At 43.9% G+C, this 25,680-nt stretch overlaps 1 protein-coding gene across 6 annotated transcripts in view; it reads right to left on the bottom strand.

Annotated features, from left to right (window-relative positions):
- The window catches only part of ANAPC4 (anaphase promoting complex subunit 4), a 98,476-nt gene that overhangs the window by 2,083 nt on the left and 70,713 nt on the right, over positions 1-25,680 (bottom strand). For all 6 annotated transcript variants that reach the window (XM_033948191.1, XM_033948199.1, XM_033948182.1 and 3 more), the window contains 7 exons: positions 21,790-21,887; positions 21,295-21,356; positions 18,632-18,670; positions 18,011-18,112; positions 15,840-15,914; positions 11,076-11,246; positions 4,047-4,170 (listed from right to left, as the gene is read on the bottom strand). In XM_033948191.1, the coding sequence (XP_033804082.1) occupies positions 4,047-4,170; positions 11,076-11,246; positions 15,840-15,914; positions 18,011-18,112; positions 18,632-18,670; positions 21,295-21,356; positions 21,790-21,887 (671 nt within the window). The remainder of the gene's footprint in view (positions 1-4,046; positions 4,171-11,075; positions 11,247-15,839; positions 15,915-18,010; positions 18,113-18,631; positions 18,671-21,294; positions 21,357-21,789; positions 21,888-25,680) is intronic.

The following is a 25,680-nucleotide window of genomic DNA, read 5'->3' as shown; positions in this document are numbered from 1 at the left end:
TTAAAGCAGGGGTGTCCAATGTCGGTCCTCGAGGGCCGCAATCCAGTCGGGTTTTCAGGATTTCCCCAATGAATATGCATGAGATCTATTAGCATACAATGAAAGCAGTGCATGCAAATAGATCTCATGAATATTCATTGGGGAAATCTTGAAAACCCGACTGGACTGTGGCCCTCGAGGACCGACATTGGACACCCCTGGATTAAAGTGTTTATTGCAGGTTTCCAAGTCTCTCTGCGTCTTGTCTTGACAAGATGCAGCGAGATCCGGAAACCTGCAACAAGCACAATGCCAGCTGCGGAAACCCTGAGAGAATACATATTAAAGTGGGTTTTTAACAAGGTGTTGGCAAACATGGCATGGCAGGACACTGTCTAACAAAGATGGCAAAACAACACAACACGGCATGGTGAGACATAGCATGATGAGTATTGTATGACAAAACACAGCATGAAAAATATTGTATTACAAGCATGGTTAACGTAGCAAGGCAAACCTAGTATTTTATATACAAAACATGGCATGGCAAACATAGCACGATAGATATAGTATGCCATAGTATACAAGTATAGCTAACCTAGTATGACGTGACAGTATGATATGTAACAAGGTAGAACCTAGTGTGGTAGACATGGAATGGCAAATAGAAGCAGTGAGAATGTAGTACAGTAGACAGTGTGGCAATTATAGTATGAAAGATACAATATATAGTATAGTAGAGTGAGAGAGAAAGGTGACATTATGACACATTCTGTTACGTCCCTTTTGGATTCAATACTCTAGGTGTTCAATCCCTTCCCGCAATCTTGGAGAAATCTAAACACTTTTCTGAGCATGTGTTCCCCCTACCTTAGAGAGTGAATTAGAACCCCCTACAGTTTTCAATTTCTGCAAGCAATCCGTGCTGAAATCTTTTGGATGTACTCTGCATCTTTTTCTTAAAGTTTGTTTTTTTTCAGTGACTTCAGTGCCATGAGACCCCTTTCGGGATCCTCTGCCGGAGGAAAAGACGCAGTCCTGCAGAGCCAGACTGCTGCTTCACAGAGAAACTTTGGTGGATCTGTGGAGCCAGCCTGCTTGAGATGTCCTCAACCAAATCTGGACTCTCAGGGTGACTGCCATAGCAGGATGAGAGGGCTCCTGAAAAGGTATCTCTGCCACTGGCACAACCGGCTTAGAAGAAATTGATGTGCCCGCCAGCTGCATCAAACGAGATGAATCTGAAGAATATGCTTTCCAGAGGAGCAAAAAAAAAAAAAGTCTGGTGAAAATTCACACCCCTTGTCCACTGAAGGGCCCTGCTGAAACACTGTGCCAAAATGGCAGCGTCTGGTCTCAAGGACAGAGTCTCTAGCGATTCATCCAGATGAAATTTGCAGGATGGCTACTTGGTCCTCTCTTCATACCTTTACCCGGTTTTACCGAGTGTATGTGGTGGCTTACTGTGATGCCACTTTTGGGACCTCTGTGTTGTGGGCAGGCTCTTCTGTCCCTCCCTAGACGCTGCCATTGCTTTGATGTCACCTAGTGTATGGAATCTGGAAGAGACGTAACAGAATTGCCTTGGCTATTCACCTTACAGGCTCCAGGATCTTCCAGCAAGTCAACAGATCCTGGGGGAAGTTTGCTGTTATGCATCTTGCCGATGGCTGTTCATGTGGGTGCTCGTTGCATACAGCAGGTTAGTTCTACATTGTTCCTCAATGTCTTTTCTGTGTTGCCTGTTTATTTCTTGTTTTTATATTTTGCAGAGCTGATCTTAACAGAAATTGTTTGTTGCCGGGGAGGTTCCCCCGTGCCCCCTTGTTTGTCATGGATTGATTTCAGTATGGCTTTGGGACCGAACTGCAGGGGTCTCTAACTCATTTACTAAGGTAGGAGGAGCACATGTTCAGAAAAGTGTTTGGATTTCTGCAACTCCCAGAGTGCAGGAAGGGATTGACACCTAGCGAATGGAATCCTACAGGGACTAACGAAAAGAAGATTATTGAAGGTTAAAACCTAATCTTCCAATGTGGCAAAGCATGGTGTGGTTAGACATAGTATATAGTAGATAGAACGGTGGATCTTGCACAGTGGAGGCTGCATATTATACCACAGGAGGTGACTTGGTAGGGTAGAGCATTATATGATGGGCAACATAAGTTGCAACAGTTCATGGTATGGTGGGCGAAGCGCATCAGGGTTTGAGACTTGTGACAGCTAAGGGCTGATGCTCTTCTTTATAAGGTTTGGGAATTTGGGTAGGTGTACTCTCAAGGGAAGAGGTGGATTTTTATTGCCTTCCTGAAGTTCAGTAGACCTAATGATCTTATGTGAGTAGGTAGCTTGTTCTAGAGGTGTGGTAGTGCGTGTAAGATCATTTTTAGGCAGTCTCAAGGTGGAGGGCATGTCCCGAGGGCGTGCATAATCGTTTTACTTCTTGCTAGCAGAACGGTTGATTCAGGGCGTCGAGTTGTAGTTTGTTGGCCACATAGGCTGGTACCATGTCATGGAAGAGTTTGTAGGCCATTACTAGGCCTTTGCATATACCGTATTTCCCCACATTTAGGCCCCCCTTGTATAGGCCGCAGAAAATGCCTATGCAAATTTTAAAACTGGTAGATAAGCCGCCCCATTGTATTAGCCATGGCTTATCTACCAGTAACTGGGGCGGCCTATACTGTTTTTAAAAATCATCCCCCCACTTTACCTCCCTCACTGGACGGATGCCTCCTTGAATCTTGTGGCCAGCGGTGCAGGGCACGAGTGATCTTTTCAATCTCCAGCCCAGCCCCGCGCTGCTTCTTGCATGGCTTTGCCGTCAGTTCCAGTGAGAACCGGTCCCAAGAGAACTGACGGCAAAGCCATGCAGGAAGCAGCGGGGGTTCGGGCTGGAGATAAAAAAGATCGCTCCTGCCCTGCACCGCTGGCCACGAGATTCGAGGAGGCCGCCATCCAGTGAGGGAGGTAAGGGGGAGGGGGATGATTTAAAAAACCAGTATAGGTCGCCCCAGTCATGCAAGCCGCACCCATTGGACAGGCTTGCAAAACCCATATATAGGCCACGGCCTATATATGGGGAAATACGTTACATTGTTTGTCAATCGTCAGCCAGTGGGCAGCGCACAGCGCTGGGGTGATCGGGTCTCGCCTGTAAAGATTTTCAAGAGTCGGATAGCGGCGTTTTGCACTCATTGTAATCGATGTGTTTTTTTGTATTGATCACATTTAGGAGCATGTTGCAATAGTCCATATGGGTAAGGACGAAAGCATATAGTAATTTAGCAAAGTCCAGTTCCGAGAAGTAGCATCTTGATTTTTTGTAGCTGCCAGAGGTAGTAGAATGAGGCAGATAATACCTGGGAGACATGGTTGGATAGTGAAAGGTCACCGTCAATCATCACCCCTAGGCTGCATACTTTGTCTTTGGCCGTTGTCTTGGCAGATTCCCAGGAGATCGATGGGCATGTGAGTTTGGGGGTCATCTCTTCTTAAGCAGAGTAGTTTGGTTTTTGCCGTGTTTAGTTGCAACTTGTTTCGGGTCATCCAGCTTTTTATTTCTGAGAGGCAGGCGTGTAGTTTGGAGATTTGAGAATCTCGATTTAAGCCTAGGAGTAGGTCGTTGTATGTCGTCGGTAAATTAGTGTATCTTTATTTGGTATTTTAAGGCGATGTCTATCACCAGTCTGATATAGAGGTTGAAAAGCAAAGGGGACATGAGGTACTCCGTATTTTATTGATTTAGGTTGCGAGATGGTAGATTTAAGTAGGACACTTTGGGTCCTATGGCTCAGTAGTAGTTTACAGCATTCCCAGCCCCATGTGCCCTAGAGACCCAGGGTGGGGATTGAACTGGGAATGTCCTACATGGCTGTGCACAGCGTTGTCACTGAGCCACCAACCCAGCCTGAAATATCTGTCCTTAATGGCATGCACTGCTCCATGGATAAATATGGTATATTATGCCAATACTGGCAGGAATCAGCTAAATATATTACTTGCCCTTTGAAGCCTAATAGCAAAATCTACTTATATCAGACTGTGATTTCTCACAAACTACTTACCACACAGGAGACTTTTCGAATACCATTTACTGCAACATGTTGTGCCTTCATGTTTTCCAGCACCCTCCACTGATTCCCCAGAGACACAGTGTGTGTGGGAACATCGACGCTCTGATCATCCAACCTAGACAATGAACAGTTACATTCTGATCCTTGAGAGGACTCAGTAGTCCTAATCTGTAGATGTACCAAATAAATGCATGTGTGTATGGTAAGTTATCATATATAGTGGAACCTTGGTTTGCGAGAATAATTGGTTCCAGGAGAATGCTCGTAAACCAAAGTGCTCGTATATCAAAGTGAGTTTCCTCATACAAAGTAAGGGAAACTGGGATGATTCATTCCACATCCCCAAAAGACCCTTCCCCCCCGACCACTGATGCGCTTCCACCCCACCCCCAGGAACTGTCATTGCCTCTCCCCAGCCCATCCAAACCCTTACCATGATCGAACACTGGCATGCAGCACCAACCCCACAGGATATGCTGGTGCCGAAAGAGCCTGCCGCTGATCTCTGCTGGGCCTTGAGCATCTGCGCATGCACAAGGCCTTCTGGCTCCCTCTCTCTCCGAGAATCTCATTAGAATCTTGGAGAGAGCGGGAGCCAGAAGGCCTTGAGCATGCGCAGATGCTCAAAGCCCAGCAGAGATCAGCGACAGGCTCTTTCGGCACCGGCACATCCTGTGGGGTGGTGCTGTGTGCCGGTGCCCGATCGCAGTATGGGTTTGGACGGATGGGGAAGGGGGTGAGGGGGATGCTGGTTCTCAGGGGCTAGTATATTGAGTCAATGCTCGGTTTGCGAGGCAAGATTTGTGAGAGTGTCTTGCTCGTCTTGCAAAACACTCGCAAACCGAAGTTTGACTGTACTTTAGACCAGTGGTATTCAACCCAGTCCTCAGGGACCATCTGGCCAGTCGGGTTTTCAGGATATCCATAATGAATATGGCAACCCGACTGGCCAGGTGGTCCCTGAGGACTGGGCTGAATATCACTGCTTTAGACCATGATTTGTAACCAGCATTTCACAAAGCAGTCAACTGGCTTCCCCAGTTATCAGTTCAAACAAAAATGAAATGCAGCACGACCGGGCCGGCGTGGGAGCCCTGCTCCGCCCCCCCGATCCCGCAGGAGGACACACACTTTAAAAGGACACAGCGCCAGCACCTCCATCTTGCAGCACGACCGGGCCGGCGTGGGAGCCCTGCTCCGCCCCCCCGATCCCGCAGGAGGACACACACTTTAAAAGGACACAGCGCCAGCACCTCCATCTTGCAGCACGACCGGGCCGGCGTGGGAGCCCTGCTCCGCCCCCCCGATCCCGCAGGAGGACACACACTTTAAAAGGACACAGCGCCAGCACCTCCATCTTGCAGCACGACCGGGCCGGCGTGGGAGCCCTGCTCCGCCCCCCCCGATCCCGCAGGAGGACACACACTTTAAAAGGACACAGCGCCAGCACCTCCATCTTGCAGCACGACCGGGCCGGCGTGGGAGCCCTGCTCCGCTCCCCCGATCCCGCAGGAGGACACACACTTTAAAAGGACACAGCGCCAGCACCTCCATCTTGCAGCACGACCGGGCCGGCGTGGGAGCCCTGCTCCGCCCCCCCGATCCCGCAGGAGGACACACACTTTAAAAGGACACAGCGCCAGCACCTCCATCTTGCAGCACGACCGGGCCGGCGTGGGAGCCCTGCTCCGCCCCCCCGATCCCGCAGGAGGACACACACTTTAAAAGGACACAGCGCCAACGGTGCGCCGACGAAGGCGCACGACAAAGGCGCCTGCGCCTTAGTGAGCGCCTTCGTGGAGCGACCGAGAGGAGCATTTGCGGACCTGAGAACCGGGAACACCTACACCCCAAAGACCACACCACAGGACCTCCTGCCGACTTCCAATATAAGGTAAGGAGCGTGAGATCCCCGCTCCTCCCACTCCTCCCAGCACGAAAAAACCAGCCACTCCCGACCCAACCGGGACTCAAAGGGAGAACCATTCCCTCTACCTAACACTCCGAACCAGACATCAAAAATGAAGCTCTCCCTACATACACACACAATAGCCACCCTTTTAATAATCCTCCTCATTTCTAGTTGGAAAGCAGCAGCAAATAACTTACCCACCACAACCACATCCTCCAGTACAACCAACTTCCAACTTCCCAACAGAAGAATACTCACATCAAGAAACCCGAACCACCACGCCAGCACTCAACACTCCATCACTGTTACCTGGAGAAGAAGATCAAAACTGCCGAAAACAAAATCTCATCCAACTCCCACAAAACTCATATACCCGGAAACAACTCACATTCCCCAGACCGACAAGACCTCCCTTACATGTGCCTATGTTAACATCAGAGCACTAGGATCCAAAACAGAAAACATAAAAAATTGGATAAAAACAGAAAAACTTGACTGCCTATTCCTCACTGAAACCTGGCTAACCTCAGACACAGACCCCAGAATAAAAGAAGTATGCCCGCCGGGATACAAAATAACAGTAACCTGCAGAGAAAAAAAAAGAGGAGGAGGACTAGCAATAATAATCAAGAACTCCCTAACTCTAAACATACTTGAAAAAACATCCACTCCACAAATGGATTTCCTAGCGTGTCATCTCACAAACCCAACACTAAAAAACTCACTAAACTGCTTACTCTGCTACATAACACCAGGAAACTGGACCACAGTGAGACCTGAATTTGAAAACTTTATCTACCAAAACTCATTAACAGCAGAATATAACCTCATCCTAGGAGACCTAAACCTACACCTAGAAGACACAACCTCCACACCAGCAAATAACTGTCTATCCTTCCTCAATGCCTTATCCTTCCAGATCCTAAACCCACAAACCACCCATGAAAAAGGTCATCAACTGGACATTGCTGCATTCATGACTCACCAACCATCCAATCCAGCAATCCAAACTCCTAACGGAACATGGTCCCCATCCCTATGGTCAGACCACTACACATACAACTTCAACATCAATTGGACCAAGACCAAACACACACCTCAATCAAAAAAAACCACATATACCACACGCAAACATATCGACCCAACCATTTTTTGGTCAAATGTAGACGAAACTATCCAAGACTGCAACCCAAAAGACTTCATCCTCCACTGGAAAAACGTGTCCACCAACATCCTTGATGATCTGGCCCCCCTACAAACCAAAACCAGAACCAGCAGGAAATCAGACCAATGGTTTGATAATGAATTACTCCAACTCAAAAGACAGTGTAGGAGATTAGAAAGAAAATGGAGAAAAAAGAACCAAGATCAAACAAAAACCGACTGGAAAAAAATCAACAAACAATACAAAATTCTACTAAGGGATAAAAGAAAAAGCTACTATACTAATCTCATAGGCACGGAAACCCAAGATTCCAAAAAAATATTCCAAATCCTGAAAGAATTAACAGACACCAAACCATACACCACCACCACGAACACCCCTCCTCCATCACCCACCCTCTTAGCAGAACACTTCAAGAACAAAATTACCAACACCAGAGCCACCCTCATACTTAACCCATCCCATCAAAACCCAATCACAATCCACCCTACAGGAAAAGAGGCAACCGCAGCAGACAGAATTTGGACTCAATTCCCCAACATACAATGGCCAGAATTCAACAAACTCTATAAAAAATACAGCCATGCCTCCTGTGACCTCAACCATTGCCCCTCATATCTTCTTACCACCTCTAGTGTAAAATTCCGCACCAAAATTCTACAATGGATTCAATTCACGCTCACAGAAGGCACATTCCCTGCTGACCTCAGCGAAATCGTCATCACCCCAATCCAAAAAGACCCAAAAGCACCACAAAACCTCCCATCTAACTTTAGACCTATAGCCTCAATCCCGCTATATGTCAAAATTATAGAAGGCCTAGTAGCCAAACTCCTCACCGATTACATAGATGACCACAACCTACTCCACCCCATGCAATCAGGCTTCAGAACAAACTTCAGTACAGAGACACTACTAGGCTCCCTTATGGATACCGTCAGACAACAACTTAGTACAGGGAAAAAAATGCTTCTCATACAACTGGACCTAACTGCGGCATTCGACTTAGTGGACCACAACATCCTACTACAGATCTTAGACGCAATAGGCATCTCAGATAAAGTTTACTCTTGGTTTGAAGGATTCCTAAAACTCAGAACCTACAGTGTAAAATCAAACAAAGAAAAGTCAGAATCCTGGTCAAACCCCTGCGGCGTACCACAAGGATCTCCACTATCCCCTACCCTCTTCAATCTCTACACTGCTTCCCTAGGAACACATCTGGACAATCTGGACATAACCACCTATAGCTATGCTGATGACATCACCATCCTCATCCCATACGATCATTCTAAACCTACCATGACAGACAAACTTCAACAAACACTTGAAACAGTCACAACCTGGATGAAAAATCACAAACTTAAACTCAACCAAGACAAAACCAAATTCATCCTCCTCGAAAATGACAAGGTCCAAACCACAACCAACTTAGATATAAACACAATCAAATATCCCATCCAAACCACCATAAAACTACTTGGCATGACCATAGACAGATGCTGCACTATGCAACCGCAAATAAATAAAACAATTCAGAAATCATTCGCAATCATGAGAAATCTGAGACAAGTCCGAAAATTCTTTGAAAGAACACAATTCCAACTTATAGTACAATCCCTAATACTAGGTATATTGGACTACTGTAACATCCTCTTCCTCCCTTGCCCTGCAACTACGATAAGACAACTCCAAACAATCCAAAATACAGCTCTGAGACTCATCTACTCATTGAAAAAACATGACCACATCACTGAAGCCTTCATCAACTCACATTGGCTTCCAATCCAAGAAAGAATCCAATTCAAATTCTACTGCATACTATTTAAAACCCTACACGGAGACAGCCCATCATATTTGAACAATCGCATCATCCAAGCACCCACTACCAGACACAGAAAAACGCACTCCCCATTCATACCCCCCCCAATCAAGGCAGTAAAAAGAACAAAACTACACGACGGCCTCCTAGCCACTCAAGCCGCAAGGCTGGACAACCAGATCTCCAACCTTCTGATGACCACCCCAGACTATAGGACGTTCAGAAAAGAAATAAAAACCACACTTTTCAAGAAATTCCTGAAGCAGCAATAACACCACGACCTCTTAGTAACTCTAAAACTGACATTTGATCTACCCATTACTACACTAATAATAACAAAAGAATCTCCACTATGACCACCTATTAACTCTCTTACAAACCACCTCACCCTCAACAACCCGCAAAATGTTTATAAGATCTACAATCTACCTCTCTAGCTAATCATTGTAACTCTGTTCTTTTTAAATTAACCTTTTGTAATCCGCCTTGAACCGCAAGGTAATGGCGGAATAGAAATCCCTAATGTAATGTAATGTAATGTAATGTAAATAAGCAGACAAGGACTGTTGGACACAAATGTCCAAATAAATATCCTAGATTATTTACATACTACTTGACAGTCAAATACATTGCCAATATTAAAATATGTATGCAATACAGGTAGTCCCCGGTTTAAGAATGCCTGACTTATGTCAAACTTGTACTTACGATCGGGGTCCTGCCTCTCCCTTCCTGTGTCAATGCGCTCCTCCTTCTCCAAACCATGTCCCAAATTCATGCCTCCCGCAGGTATTTACTTACTCTAGCCGGCTCCCTCCTCCCATCGCAGTTCTCTTTACAAAGCAACGGCTTGTGGCTGACCCGGCAGCCTGACCCTTCATACCTCCCACGGGTGTTTACTTCCTCTGGCCGGTTCTCTCCTCCCAGTGGCACTACTGTTCGCAAAGCTACGGCCACTGGTTCCAGTATGTGGCTTGCGGCTGACCCGGAAGCCTTCCCTCATGTCAGAGGCTTCGTAAGCAAGTGCCACTGGGAGGAGAGAGCCAGCCAGAAGAGGTAAACACCTGCAGGAGGCACGAAGGGTCAGGCTGCTGTGTCAGCCGTGTGCAGGAACCGCGGCCAAGGCTTTGCAAAGAGAACTGCGATGGGAGGAGGGAGCCACCTGAGGAGGTAAACATCCATGGGAGGCATGAATTTGGGACACAGAACGGAGGGAAAGATAATGAAGGGTGGGTTAGGACACAGAAGGGAGGAGGGGGTCGTGTTTGGACAGGGAGGAAGGAAGAAAGGGAGTGTTGGGACACAGAAGGGAGGGAGCACAAACTTCAGATATAGGATGGAAGGAAAGAGCGAGGGTGCATGAACTTGGGAGATAGGATGGAACAATGGAGGGAGTGAGGGAAAGAGATGCTGAGGTGGGGGAAAATTGTTGGGCATGGGTGTCTGAGTGAGAGGGAAAGAGAGACAGTGCACATGGGGAAATGAAGAAAGAGGTAAGTTGTTGGGCATAGGGAGGGACAAAGAAATATTGGACATGGCAGTGGGAGAGACATGAGGTACAGATGCATGGGGAAGAGAGAAGCGAGGGAGAAATGTTGGATGTGGTGGTGGAGATTGGACAGATGAATAACAAAAGTAAGTGTAAACTAGAGAATGACACAGGGCCAAATTTTTGCCTGTCCCTGTGGGAACTCATTTTCCCGTCGAGTTTTTTTTCTGTCCCTGCAAGCTCCATCCTCATCTGCAGAAGCCTCAAACACTTTAAAATCATAAGTGTTCGAGGCTTATGCGGTTAAGGCAGAGCTTACAGGAATGGGACAGTGACAAGACTCGCGGGACAGGGAAATTGAGTTCCTGCGGGGACGGGGACAAATTTGTGTAAACCGTGCTTTTCTTTCTATTTAAACTACAGTACTGTACTTTGTTTTGAAGACTGTTTCTTTAATGTTTTTATAGACTGTGTACTGTACAGGATCCAAGTTCCATACAAATTCAACTTAAGAACAGTTTAAAAAACGGAACTCATTCTTAACCCGGGGAACTGTATCAGAACTGCGGAGAAAACTCACGCTTTTTGCCTGCCAAGCAACCAGATAAACTCACCAAAAGGCGAGTCCATACCTTTGGCTGGTATCCCAGCTGAACAGCTTCCCGGATTCCTCACTGACGTATAATGAAGATAAAGACAACTGAGCCAAGATTCTGTCCTTCCCCTCCACTTCAGAGTTGTCCTTGAGAACTACTGTTATGGTTTCATCATCATAGAAATGTGCATCCAAACAACTGAACATACTACAGACAAAATAAGAACAACATACTACAGACTAAATATTATACTCATGAATTACCAGTCAGGACAAGCCTTATTTCACATTCTCTCTTATTGTCCACTCTGTCTCCTTATGGCTTTTCTGGCTCTCATTAGAAAATCACTATTTTCCTCATTGTCTTCCAAATTCTCCCTATTTACAATATGGTGTGAAGCACTAAAAATTTTAGTTTGGTTAGTTTCCTGTGTCATTTATGGGAATTTTCATTTTGTTGTGTTTAATTACTTCCATTTTAGGGCAGTGTTATGATGGTGCGCACACACTTTCCAACACAGGAAAAATTTCTAAATGTAAGGTGTTTCCTGTTGTTTTGGGCTAACAATGAAATGACATTTCAAATGAATGCACCTCTTTAATATACATACATCCTGCTATCCCATACGATCACTAAGCACTGTAGCGACTTTGGGTTACAAAGCAGAATGTATACACTCATGATCAGTTTAAAATGCTGTTGTTGGATGGTCAAAATGTTTCACTAAAAGGGCAGTATTCTTAATTTTTCAGCAGTACTCCTTTATGACAGTCAGAACAGGCTGCTGAAGCAGATACTTAATCTCTACCACCTCCACCAGGAGGCTTTGACTAGGAAACTATCTGGGACTTCTGCCGAAGACAGGCGTGAGGACCCTGGCTGTTCCAAGTGGGGGAGAGAGGAAACTTACCATATACTTGAATATGACAAACATTATTGGACCCAAAAAAAGGGCCAAAAATGGGGGTCTCATCTTATATTCGGGTCATCGCCCACCCGCCCCCTCTTAGACTTGTTGCAGGCCTCTGCCAGGCCTGCAATATAGGCTGGTGGGGTGGGCCAAGACAGGAGGGATCCCTCCCGTATCCTGTCCTGGCTGACTGCCAATTTTTTTTACCTCCCTCTGCAAACCTTTTTGAATCCCTGGTGGTCCAGCAGTGTATCGGGCAGGAGCGCCCCATGCTGAGCGTCTCCCTGAATGGCCGCCTCAAGTTCTCACAGCCCAGTGTACTGAGCATGAGCTCCTGCCTGGTGCATCGCTGGACCACCAGGGATTCAAAAAGTAAAAAGTATGCCGGAGGGAGGCAAAAAAAATTGGCAGAGTCTGCCGGGACAGGATATGGGAGGGATCTCTCCTGTTCCGCCCCACCAGCTCATAGGGCAGGCCCAGTGGAGGGCTGAAGGACATTGGGAGAGAGGGGAGGATATAGTACAGGACAGGGAGGGTGGCTGGGTGCAGAGCCTGGCAGGGAGAGAGGAGACAGGGCAGGACACAGTTTCTGGCAGGGCACATGAATATTAACACCCCCCCAATTTTATATTCGAGTCAACCTTTTTTTGGGGAAAAAGGGTACCTCGTCTTATACTCGAGTATATATGGTATGTTTTTGAGAGTAGTAGGTCCTCCATTTCCCTCCACCAGAATACTTCCTGAATGTGGAGGCTGAGCTGGATTGATTCAGAGTGCTTCTTGAGAATGTCTATTACCTCCCCTCTCTTGTCATTAAAAAAGATAGTATGGAATGTCCTCTGTTGGTGGTGTCCTGGACCATTGGTTTGAGGGCTGAGGCAAACAGTTAGATGAGTCTGCACAATCCAATAACTACTGCAGAGGACACAGACAGCATAGTGAAAGCTTCATAGGTTGTCTGTACCATATACCTTCCACAGTCCCACTCTTTGGCTATTAGCTGGTGGAGCTCTTCAGCCTTCTCCCAAGACAGAACATCTACAAACTTTGCCACACGGTGTACAATGTTCTGCAATTGCATGCTCATTAAGGGCTTGTAAGAAACTATGCAAGAAGATAGCATAGAGTTCTGATAAAATTTCTTCTCAAGAAAGCTCCAAGATCCAAGCCTCCCTCCCTGAAGGCACCAAGAAATGAATCTCAGAACTCTTGGCCCTTTTACGAGCGCATTCAACCATGATGGAATGGTGAGAAAGCTGAAGCTTCTTGAATCCCAGAGCCTTCTGGACTCTATACATACAGACAACCATTTATTAACCTGCTATATTTGAGGGGGGGGGGAAGAGAGGGGTGTCTCACATTGCTTCATCAGTACTTATTTAAAGATTCTGTGCAGAAGTGCTATCACAAGTTCCTTGGGGGGAGGGGGAAATCAAACTGGAGGATGTATATCATCTTGGTCCTGTGCTCATCCCAGTTTCCAAATTAAATGGGAAAGAGTTAGTCATCACTTGTATAAAATCATAAAAGTAGAGCTCCTCGTTGGGGGGGGGGGGGCTTTTTCCTCTCCTCTCATGTAAAGGGGAAGGGTTGAGGGGAGACCAAATGAATCCACCTCTGAGAGGCCCTCTGGCACTTTCTCAAACACCTAAGAGCAGTTAGAATTAGACTCATTAAAGTACTCGCCTATAGGTGTCTGAGTTTCTGCCTGCCTTGCTTAGCTGAAACTCTAGAAATAGGGGCATCAAGGCACAGGGGATCACTGGTTCCCTGAGGCAGCTTTCTTCCTTACCCTGAGGGCTGAACATTAACACCTGGAAGAAGTGGTGGTGACAGAGACTCTGTCTGAATTCAAGAAGGCATGGGTTAGGCATGTGGAATCTCTCAGAGAGAGAAAGAGATAATGGTTACTGCAGATGGGCAGACTAGATGGGCCATTTGGCCTTTATCTGCCATCATTTTCAATGTTTTTAAGTTCAGATGGCCCTGAGGCCCCTCAAGGCCTCAGTTTCAATGTACTGTCTGCAGGTAGTGCATGGGCCTCCAAGATAGACTGGAGCTTCTGAGGAGCACCAACCATCTCGATGCCATAGCCTCTTGTTGAGCAACAGGCATCCTTGTCTCCTTGAGCCACTCCTTGAGGGTTGCCATTAATGAAGGCTGGGACTCCGCCAGTGTGGTCACATCCTTCAAAGTCACTGAGGTGACCTGGTTTTGGCTTTATGGAGGCTACTGTATTCTGTTTGGATCCCAAGATGGTAAGTCTCCTTTATGTTGGGGCGCTTCAAGGGTATTGATGACCTTGATGCCTTGCTGCTCTCAACACCATGCATTGAGAAGGACTGACATGATACTCCTTGGCTGCTGCCTGATGCATTGCACTCAGGAGGGAAATTGGAAGATGTCTGATTTGGGATGTCATTATGAATACTCGATGTCAAGGTAGGTAGAGATCCTCTCAATGCCAATGCATCCCTAGTGTTCAATACAGCTCCTGCAGCCAGAGACCGATGCCTCCAATGCTGCAGTTGAAGGATCAAATTTCCCAGGACCAAAAATCCATTCATGCTTATTTTCACAACTTTTTATGCCTCCTATTGATTTCTGTGAACAGGGTTTACAAGAAGGGGTATTATTGTCAGGCCCCAAACACTGCAGGAATCAATTATGGGTGTCTGTAGGGACATGGTCCTGCTGCACTAGGTACATTTTTTAAAACCACTGAGAGTTTTCTGGGACATGAAAGGAAAGATAGCCAAGGTGAAATCAAACCCATTCAATAGTGATAATTCTCCAGCCAGGTGCCTGATACCTAAGGGTATCGGGCTGCATAAAACAAAGAAATGACAAAAAACCTGACCAAATAACAAATAGGGAGTGTGAGAGGTACATTGGCCCCATGTGAGCACTTACAGGCAATGCAAACAAAGCAACACTGCAATTGCGATGAGGAAAATTCGAAGATGCAAGCTGTGCATCTAAACTGTTCCACAGAAAAAACAGGATTGTTCTTGTCCCATATGCTCATGGTGGATGGGAAGGTGCACACATGCAATGAGGTATTCTCAAACACTTTTAGAATAGTCACTGGGGAGTAGGTCCCACGCTAGACTCCATCAGATGTCGTCACCCATCAATCAGAATACCTTCATCGTGCTTGTTCACAGTGAACATAAAGACCTGCATTCTTAAAAGGGTATCTTTCAGTTCTGCTTAATGTTCTTATGCTTCATCTAGAACTTTTTATTCTGTCAGGTCCTCTGGATAATACTCCTCTATTTTTATTAAACTTGGAAATCCAGGACCTAAATTTTATGTGACCCCTCTCTGCCATTGTTCTTAGTTGATCAAAAGTTCCATCCTTTCCCTCCTTATTTGAATCAGATCCAGAGAATATAGTTCTGCTCTAAATCAGCAACATTCAGCTACAACACAAGTATATACATAAAGGACTTGATTTTGTATAGTCCACCGATCGCATGTGAATCACACATTGGCGTCCTATTCAGAATTGTGTCTACACTCTCGGACAGATGCCTTAAATATAGGCCAGGATTTTGCAAGCCTACATTTAAGGCATCTTTCTTATGTCTATGGAGACGCGTACCAATGCTTAAGCCCACCCAAGGCCACTTCTGGGCGAAACCATGCCCACATTCCACCTTGGGAGTGTTTAAGCATGGGTACGCATCTCCATAGATGTGCTAAAGAGATCTACAATGTAGGCATCCTACCTTGGACACTTGGATTGGCTGACAGATGGCGGTAGGACGCCTACCGCTGCCTGCAATTGGGATGTGCGTTTTGAGAATCAGGCCTAAAAAGTATGTACAGTCCCACTACAGAATACATGCATTACTAAGTTTTTACTGTCCAAATGGAATATTTACCTTTCTTCAGTACTTTCATTTACACTGTTTAAGATGTTTCCAAATTCAATAGCCATTAGTCCACTAGGTACAGACCTAAGAGTAGAAATGAATAGTTTAGTCATAAAAGTGAAGCTGCCAGATCAACAGTTGTGGTGCAGGAATAAAACTATATATTAAAACTATTCAAATCTATCTTTAACCTACAAAAAAAAACCTATTAGAGCTATTGTAAAGACATGAAGACAAAAGGAGAGAACTAGATTTCTGAGCCAGTTTGGCTTTGAAGTACTTAAAGGCAGACTGGCAAAAAATTGCTTTGGCTAGAAAACAGAGAAGACTGGCAAACACATTCCATCAACAGAGGAGGATTTATACTATACAGTGATACCTTGGAATCTGAACTTAATCCGTTCCAGAACCTCGTTCGAGTTCCAAAACATTTGAGTTCCAAGACAAGTTTTCCCCTTGAAAAGAATAGAAACTGGATTAATCCGTCCCTTGGTCCCACAAACTCTGCAAGATCGGGCTTACCTGGCAGAAACAGCAAGATTGGGTCACCCAGCAGCAGAGGCAGCAAGATTGGGACCCCCAGCAGCAGAGGCAGCAAGATTGGGACCCCCCAGCAGCAGAGGCAGCAAGATTGGGATCCCCAGCGGCAAGACAGCAAGATTGGCAACGGCAGCTGCAAGTGGTGTTCAGCCCAAAGTTTCCCTCCCAGGTGGAAACAGGAAGCTGCATCAGAGGGGAAGCTTTGGGCTGAGCACTGCTTGCAGTTCGGATTCCAAAGCAGCATTCATATTCCGGGGCAAAAATGAAGAAAAATAAAGTTTGGATTCCAAATCGTTCGAGTTCTGGGGCGTTTGGATTTCGAGGTACCACTGTATTATGTTCTCAAGCAGACCAACTTGGTTTTACTTTATTATACTGTATTGGATGTACCACTGTTTCCAAGATACCAGTGATCATGGCACATCCTATTGCCAGTAAACCAAAAATATGACTTGAAACATTAAGGGGGTCGTTATCAATGTGGGCTACTGTTAAGATGCCCATATTTTACTGCTAACCCCATCACATAAAATGGAACCTATACTAAAATAGCATAAATAAATAGGAAAATAACACATCTTAACCTTAGCCCCTAAATTGATAAACAGAACCAAAATTCTATAAAAATATATTTCTTCTTCAAACTATTAAGACTTGTGCAGTAATTACCTAAAACGATCAAGTGGAGTTAGGAAATGTACACATCAACTAGGGATAGGTCAAATGAGTCAATATTTATTTAAAATATAAATGTAACAGTCTTTATGATATAGTCACTGTGTGTCATGGACCTGACATGGTTTGTGTTTTGGCTTAGAAACCTGCCTCAAGGCCACAGGTGTCAAAGTTGGTCCTCGAGGGCCGCAATCCAGTCGGGTTTTCAGGATTTCCCCAATGAATATGCATGAGATCTATTAGCATACAATGAAAGCAGTGCTTGCAAATAGATCTCATGCATATTCATTGGGGAAATCCTGAAAACCCGACTGGATTGCGGCCCTCGAGGAGGGACTTTGACATCCCTGCTCAAGGCTATAATTGACATACAGCAGATGGTGCTCTCATGACATCAAAAATAACTGGCAGTAAACTTTTTTTTTTGACAAGAGCACATACCGCTCTTGATTTAATTGGAGGGAAATACTTTTTTAGCTTCTAGATTGCACCCGATTTACTCCCACAGTTAGTTTTGATGTCATGAGAGCGCCATCTGCTGGATGTCTATTATACCTGAGGCAGGCTTCTAAGCCGAAACACGGACCATGATGAGTCCATGACACACCGTGAATATATGATAAAAACTGGAAATGTAGGCCAGGGTTTTCAAGGTCTACATTTCCGGCGCCTTTCTTTGACATGAATCGTGCCTACATTCATGCCTAAATGCTTTATGGCGCCTATCGCCATTTCCAGCATTAGCCATGCCTACAGAGGCATAAGGCATAGTAAAGCCTCCATGTATGTACAATTCTGTGCCTTTTTTTACGCCTTGATAATTTTTTTTTAAACTCTTTTAAATGGCATTTTGCACTTAACTTAGGCACCGGTAGGGCGCATACTGGCTCCTAAGTTAAGGCGCCGTTTATAGAATATGGGCCCAAGTGCTTCATAAGACTTCTACGTTTTTACCCATTTCTTACTTAGATACATCTGTTGGTCTCCTCAGAATATAAATCTTCGAAGTTGAATTTTCCAACATGGGAAATATTATGTAATGAAGACTGGATGATTTGTCATTCCATCTGAAAGGAAGGAAATTATAAAATAAAATATTGACTAATAACTGGTGTTATAGCAACTATTAAAAACCAAACATATAGCTGATTCAAATAGCCAGACTGTATGAAATTTAATAAGTCCTTACGAATGCAACATTTCAGAAAGTTAGCAGTTCAGAATCCTCACATTTTCTGATTCTACTAAAAAACACAAGTACAGTGGTAGTGCTAAAGATGCTGAAGGGGGATTACAACAGGAAAAATTTCCTATATAGTCACAACTGAAGGTGCATGGCATTATAACTCAAGGGAGGTTCACCTGATTGAGCTGGAAACTCAAAGGAGCAGGAGGATACTGCAGGGTAAGTATCTCCCTCCCCCTTACAAAATACGAAAGACCAAAACAACAATGTTCTCTGGACAGGGCCTTCTTATCGCAGCTAATGTTAAGCCTGCAGTAAAAGACCTTCCAGAAAAGACATTAACTATAATTGGTGTCTAAAGAAAAGTTCTTAAAATGACAAAGGTTAGCAACATACTTACAGAAAAGGTAATTTAATCAATCTCGGAGAAGCTTCTTCACTGAAGAGAAAATATAAAGACAGATAATAAGCACAGGTACAGCAATTCAGCAGAAGTGTTCTTAAAATTTCCAACAATTATTTTAGTGGTAGCAGCCATAAAAGCAAATAGCATGTTAGGAATTATTAGAAGACAAATGCAGAAGAAAACAGAGAGTATCATAATGCCGCTGTATCGTTCCATAGTGTGACCACACTTTGAGTACTTTGTGCAATTCTGGTTGCAACATCTCAAAAACAGTTATAGCAGAATTAGAAAAGGTACAGAGAAGAGCAATTAAAGTGATATCAGGGGTACCAGAGCTCCCCAATGAAGAAAGGCTAAAAAAGATAAGATTGTTCATTTTAGAGATACAACTAAGAAATACCATGCAGTTACTAAGTATTACACTTAAAACAAATCAGAGAAAATATTTCTTTTACTCATGGGGAAATTCTATAAGAGGTGCCTGAAGTTAGGCACCTAACTTAATTAGTAAATTGGCTTCAGTTATGAGCTTTAACAAGTTCATAATTGAAAAAAATATAAATTATCTGGGAGATAGGCACCTATCCTCTTATGTGTGATTCTACAAAAGATATGTGCCTATTGCATGCAGCCCAGCAGTGCCTAGCACCAACGTAGGTGGGTTTAGGGGTGGAGAAAGACTTAAGACGCCGCTAGGCACGATTCTCTAAAGATTTTAGGTGCCTATAATGTAGGTCTTTAAAACCCTGGCCTATATTATTGATGCCTAAGTTTTAAGTTAGGCACCACTAAGCATGATTCTGTAATGGGTGCTTAAGTGTGATTGGCATGGAACAGGCGCCAATTACAGAAATCTGGCCCTCGGTGCATAATAAAGCTCATAGGATGTGGAAAAAGCAATCAGCATTGCTGGGTTAAAAAAAACAGGATTGGACAAGTTCCTGTGGAAAAGTCTATAAACTCTCACTAAGGTAAATTTGGGGGAAGCACTAGTTATCCCTCAGTATAAGCAGTATGGAATCTAACAACTTTTTGGGATCTTGCCAGTAGTGCTGTCCAATTCACTTTGGTGAATTGATTCATTCTCTGAAAAAAAAAATCAGACTTACTGATTCAATGACCAACACCCTCCAACCCTCCCCCTCCCCCCACAGTGAGACCTGACATACCTCTGGGCTTCCTAAAGCAGCAGAAGCAGCAGTTGGCCAGCTGGCAGATGCAGAGCTCTGAGAAAGCTGCTTGTGGCCTGCCCCACTGGGGCCTTCCCTCTGCTGCATCACTGATGATGCCACTGATGAGGTGGAAGAGGGAAGACCTGGTGGGACAGGCCACAAGCAGCCTGTTCACAGTGCTGCCTCTGTCAGACGGCAGCCGCCACTGCTGTTTTGGGAGACCTGAAGGTATGTCAGGTGGAGGTGTGGGGGGGATCCAATTGGGAGGTGCTGCACAGGGAGTAGGAGGGATGGAAAGCTGCTGCACAGGGGGCTTGGTGGAAGGGATGGAAAGCTGCTGCTCAGGGGAATGGGAGGGATGGAAAGCTGCTGCGCATGGAGGAAAGAAGAGGGAAGAAGAATTGTTGGGCATGGGGTGGAGGAGAGAAAGGGATAGATGCAGCAAAGTGGTAGAAAGGGGTGAGAGAGAGAAATTTTGCATATGGTGGAGGGGAGGGAGATATGTATGGAGAAGAGAGAGGGAGAAATGTTGGACATAGGGTGGAGGGCAAGGAGAGATGGTGCATGGAGAGAGAGAAAAAAATATTGCTTATGATAATGGAGGGGAGAAAGGGAGAGAGGCTGCATGGAAGGGAATAGTGAGGTTTGACCCAGGGAGAAAGGCAGGGAGAGAGATGGTTGACAGTGGGAAAGAAATAGAAATGTTGGATATGGCAGTGGAAGGGAAGGTACAGAGATGGAAGATGGATGGTGAGAATGAAGAAAACGTCGAATGGGCAGGAGACCCCTGGAGAGCGCGTTAACATAAGACAAACAGAAATCAGAACCTGGGACCAACATGATTTGAATAATAAAATGACCAGACAACAAAAGGTAGAAAAATAATTATTTTCTATTTAGTGATTACAATATGTCAGATTTGAAATGTGTATCCTGCCAGAGCTGGTGTTAGACAGCGAGTGTGAGCTAGGACCTAACGGAGAGAGGAAAAGTCTTTTTTGTTTAATTTGTTTACACCACAGCGCTGGCATGGGTTACAGAGAGCAAATGGGGGTGGGTGAAAAGGCTACAAAATAAACCCGCCAGGATGTTTGAAAAAAAAAAAAAAAAAAAAAAAAGCCCAATTGAAAAGGAAAAGCAAATTGAAAAATTAATTAAAATAGGCCAAATCAAATCAAAACTTTTTTCCTTGAATCAGGCAGCACTACTTGTCAGGTACTTGTTGCCTTTATTGGACACTGTTAGAAATATGATATTGAATTTGACAGACTTTTGATTTGACTCATTATAGCAGTTCTTAGGACCTTATGGAATACTAGCACAGATATGTATATATGAAGAAAGAAAGTGAATCACAGGAGATGAAGTAAAAATACTGTTATTGATAATAGGGCTATTATCAATAAAGCTATCTTTACTTCATCTTTGACAATAAGTAAATTATGTATGACAGAACTAACTCTGAATAATTAATATAAATATTACCTTTTTGAAGCCTTATATAAAATTAGAGATATCACCTGTTGCATCGACTTTCCAATTATATCCTAAAAAAACAAATACAACACACACAGAATATATTTACAGCTACCACAATAACTTTGCTCCAGCAAGAGATTTAAGCTGATGAAACCTCCCTGAAATTTATAATTCACAGAAAGAGAAAACTGTGATGCTATAATCAAAACAACACAATGCCCTGTGCAACTTGGTAGACACTGGGGGATAGGAAAGGAGTTCCCTTCCTGAAGGAAGGTGGTAATCTCTGTTAGAGACACAGATTACCTCCACCATTCCAACAGCCCTTACTAGAACCGCTACAGCCCACATGTGCTAACTAGTAGATTCATATATTATATATGTTGGAATTGCATATTTATTGTGGATATCCTGAAAACCTGACTTGCCTTTGGCTCTCCAGGACCAGAATTGCCTACCCCTGTCCTAGATTAAACATCGCATAAGAAAGATGACACTTACTGCGGGTTTCCGTAAACACTGATCAATAATCCCTTCCATCTGCCTTTTCACAAAGTGCAATGATTGCTGAGGATTATAAGGAAACAGCAAGGGACTTTCTGTAAAGAAAATTAATTTTTACTGAAATTAAAAACAGGTTTTTATACATCTACCTGTAACAGCAGGTAGAAAAATACTTGTACCCACTTACCTAAACAATTTACATATATTATATACAGTGCTTTAATTCAATATTATGTTAGAGAAAAAAAAGACATGGACGGTCTAAACAGCAGTGGGTATACACAATATGAATATCAACACAGAACACCTTTCTCATTGATAATATAGTTTAGGGCACTGTTTTCCAACTGGAATTGGAACTGATTAATTTGCATCCACAGTTTTTTTTATAAAGTCTTACAATAAAAGTATGCAATAACTTGCCTTTTAAATATGACTTGAATACGATATATGCATGCTCCCTAGCACCCAATTTTTCCCAAAAGTAAAATTTTGGTGGAAAAGTATGTGTGGAAATTTGAAAATAATATACACATGTAGTTTTCCTCTCTAGGTCATAAAGACAGAGAAAACAAAACAAAAAAAACAGGTGTACAATGGGTAAGAGTGTATCAATTTTTCACCCTTTCAAGAAGTACAAAAACCAGGGGAAACTCAATGAAATTACACAGGGATACTTTTAAAACAAAGAGGAGGAAATATTTTTTTAATCAAAGAATAGTTAAGCTCTGGAACTCATTGCCAAAGGATGTGGTTACAGCGGTTAGTGTAGCTGGGTTTAAGACAGGTTTGGACAAGTTCCTAGAGGAAAAGTCCATAGTCTGCTATTGAGGCAGACATGGGGGAAGCCATTGTTTGCCCTGGGTCAGTAGCATGGAATGTTGCCACTTTTTGAGTTTCTACCAGGTAGTTTGACCTGGATTGGCCACTGTTAGGAACAGGAAATTGGGCTAGATGGACCACTGGTCTGACATAGTATGACTGCTCTTATGTTAGCCCCTCCCCCCCAAAAAAAATCCAACCCATCATTTTCTTTTTTTTAATCTCTATTATCTTTAAAAGTGGACCACACCCTATCTCTCTAGGCCTAAAGCATCCTAGGAAAGTCTCTTTTTTTCAATGTGGCTAAAACACATTTCCCATAAACTGAAGGACAGTAATTTTCAGACAATGTGGATAAAACACTTCCTATTCACATAAATGCTTAGAATCTTAACCTCCTATTACCCAGCATATTTGCACTAATATATTAACCTGCCTATGATATTCAACAATTTATTTCAGGGTTATTACGCATTATAGGAACAATGAGTAGCTTAATGGTTAAAGCAGTGGGCTAGGAACAGCAGATCCTTGTAGCCTTAGGGAAGTCACTTAACCCTTTACGCTTCAGGAGAAGGCAATGGCAAAAGCCATTCCTATGCCATGCCAAGAAAATAGTGAGGGGGGGGGGGTGAATCCTTCACTGTGTGGTTGCCAAGAGTCAACTCAGACTTGAGGGCACATCTGGATCTGGAAAATATTATTATTGAAATTATTATACCTCGGTCTGAAAATCATTCATAACTGCCTTACAACCATATTTCTTATGCAGAATTTTCAAAATTTATATTGACATTTTCTGTTGTTATCAAAGTAACAATTTTTTTTCACAGAGCCTCGTAGTTTTGCTGCATTCTTAAGAAGAAAAAATGATTGCACAGTTATTTTGCTTAAAGTTCCACAATAATGATAAACATGTTCCTAACCAAGGGTGCCTTTATGACTCAGGCTGCAGTGGTGTTTGGAACCCATCAGAAGTAGTTAGGCCCCAGCAAACATGCCAGAGATGGGAGAGAAAATAGTTGATACTATAGTGGCACTCTTAAGTACAGAGGATACATATTGAAAGGATACCCACCTGCTGGTAACAGTTACCAGTGCCATTTAGAGAGAACTGGGGAATTCAAAAATTTTAAGTTAGAAGGTGAAAAAGCAAAAATAAAAATTTGCTGGAGAAGAAATCCATGAAACTATACATGATAAGAAGCTGAGAAGTAAGCTCCCCTTGGGAGTTTCCAAAAAAATAGCACAATTTTGCCAACACCTGCATTCAGAGAATAAGTATGTATTGATAAATGTACCAAGAGATAATAATCTTACCTGTGGCCATGCTGGAAGGATTTCCAATGGGTATAATCTATAGTTTTCAGATTTTACTTGAAAGATCCAACTCTCAAAAAGTTACTATAGGCCATGAATTTGCATAAAACATCAGTCTACTGTACCTCTAACAGGACTTACTGGCTATGGACTCTGGATCGAATCAATAATTTGCCCCCAGTTTTGACAGGGAAGCCATAAGGGGCAAAAGTTTATTCTTCTGTAGAAGAAAGACTAAAGCTTTGTGATTGTCTGAAGGTAGTTGAAAATATGAAAATATTTTCTAGGGTAGAAAAATTGCAACCAAGGTTTTTGACTGCTGTACTTCCTGAGGTAGAGGGGGTTTAGTGGCATGGCTGCAGAATAGCTCTCAGACGCAACTGAAGAAAGCCTAAAATGTTTAATGGTGATCTTTCAGGACTTCTACAATTTTACTGACTTTCTCCAAAGAGAATGCCTTCCAATACAAAGCATATCAGTGTACTTTTCTTGAATATTTTCATGTAGGTTAGATACCTAAAGCCATGAAAATTTAAATGCATCTAGCTTTTCATATCGTCTGAATGGCATATGCGAAGCATATAAGATGCTTCTTGCACACATTGCTTTGAACTACCATCTTCAGGGAGGTAGTCTATGAATTTGTGTGCACTTTTCAAAATTGTAAGTAACTGCTTCTACAGATTTATTAATATGCTTGCTATATGAGACTCATGCATAGCTTTTTATAATGATCCAAGGTTTGAAAACTACTTTCAAAGGCATTTTAGAGTGGATCTTACCACCACAGACTAGTGTACTAGATAGCAGGTCAAATCACTCAGTAATCTGGACACAGTATTTAGTGTTATTCTTACCAATTTGGAGGCTGGAACATATAGTTTCCCACATATGATGAACCCCTGGTAGTCTGTGTTAGCAGTAATATGGTATCTATCTTGGGGTCTCCAAGTACTTGATGAGGCTAAATAAAGGAGCTTTAGATTCTTCCTCAATCTGCAAATGAATGGGGGTATATCTATCCATAATTTGGACAAAGTCACATCTCTCATCTCTTCACGCCCTGTAAGTCGTTTTTACCCCAGGGGTGCCCAAAAGTCGTTTTTACACCAGGGGTGCCCAAAAGGTCGATCGCAAAGGCAACGCGAATCGATTGCCGAGCCCATCCCGAGCTCCGTGATAGACTCACGTTGCCTTCGCGTTCTACCTGCTTCCCGACCCCGTAAAGAGGACACTGAAGTGCCGGGCCGACCAACCTTCTCCACCCGACGTCAATTCTGACATCAGAGAGGAAGTTCTGGGCCAGCCAATTGTTGCCCGGCTGGCCCGGAACTTCCTCTCCGATGTTAGAATTGACGTCGGGTAGGGAAGGTTGGTCGGCCCGGTGCTTCTGCATCCTCTTTACAGCATTGGGAAGCAGGGAGAGCTCAAAACTCGGCAGCGGCCTGTTCCCCGATGGCGGCGGCTTAGGGGAGGGCATGGAGAAAAAGAAAGAAGGGAAACAGAAAGAAAGGGGATATGGAGAGAGAAAGACAGGGAGAGAGACAGAAAGGGGGCATGGAGAAAGACAGGGAGACTGACAGAAAGGGGGCATGGAGAAAGACAGGGAGACTGACAGAAAGGGGGCATGGAGAGAGAAAGACAGGGAGAGAGACAGAAAGGGGGCATGGAGAGAGAAAGACAGAGAAAGAAAGAAAGAAAGAAAGCGGGCATGGAGAAAGACAGAAAGAAAGATATGGGGGCAGG

Source organism: Geotrypetes seraphini, chromosome 1, assembly GCF_902459505.1.
Source record: "Geotrypetes seraphini chromosome 1, aGeoSer1.1, whole genome shotgun sequence".
NCBI lineage: Eukaryota > Metazoa > Chordata > Amphibia > Gymnophiona > Dermophiidae > Geotrypetes > Geotrypetes seraphini.
The sequence above is the reverse complement of the archived record's forward strand: the minus strand, read 5'-3'. Positions and strand labels throughout refer to the sequence as shown.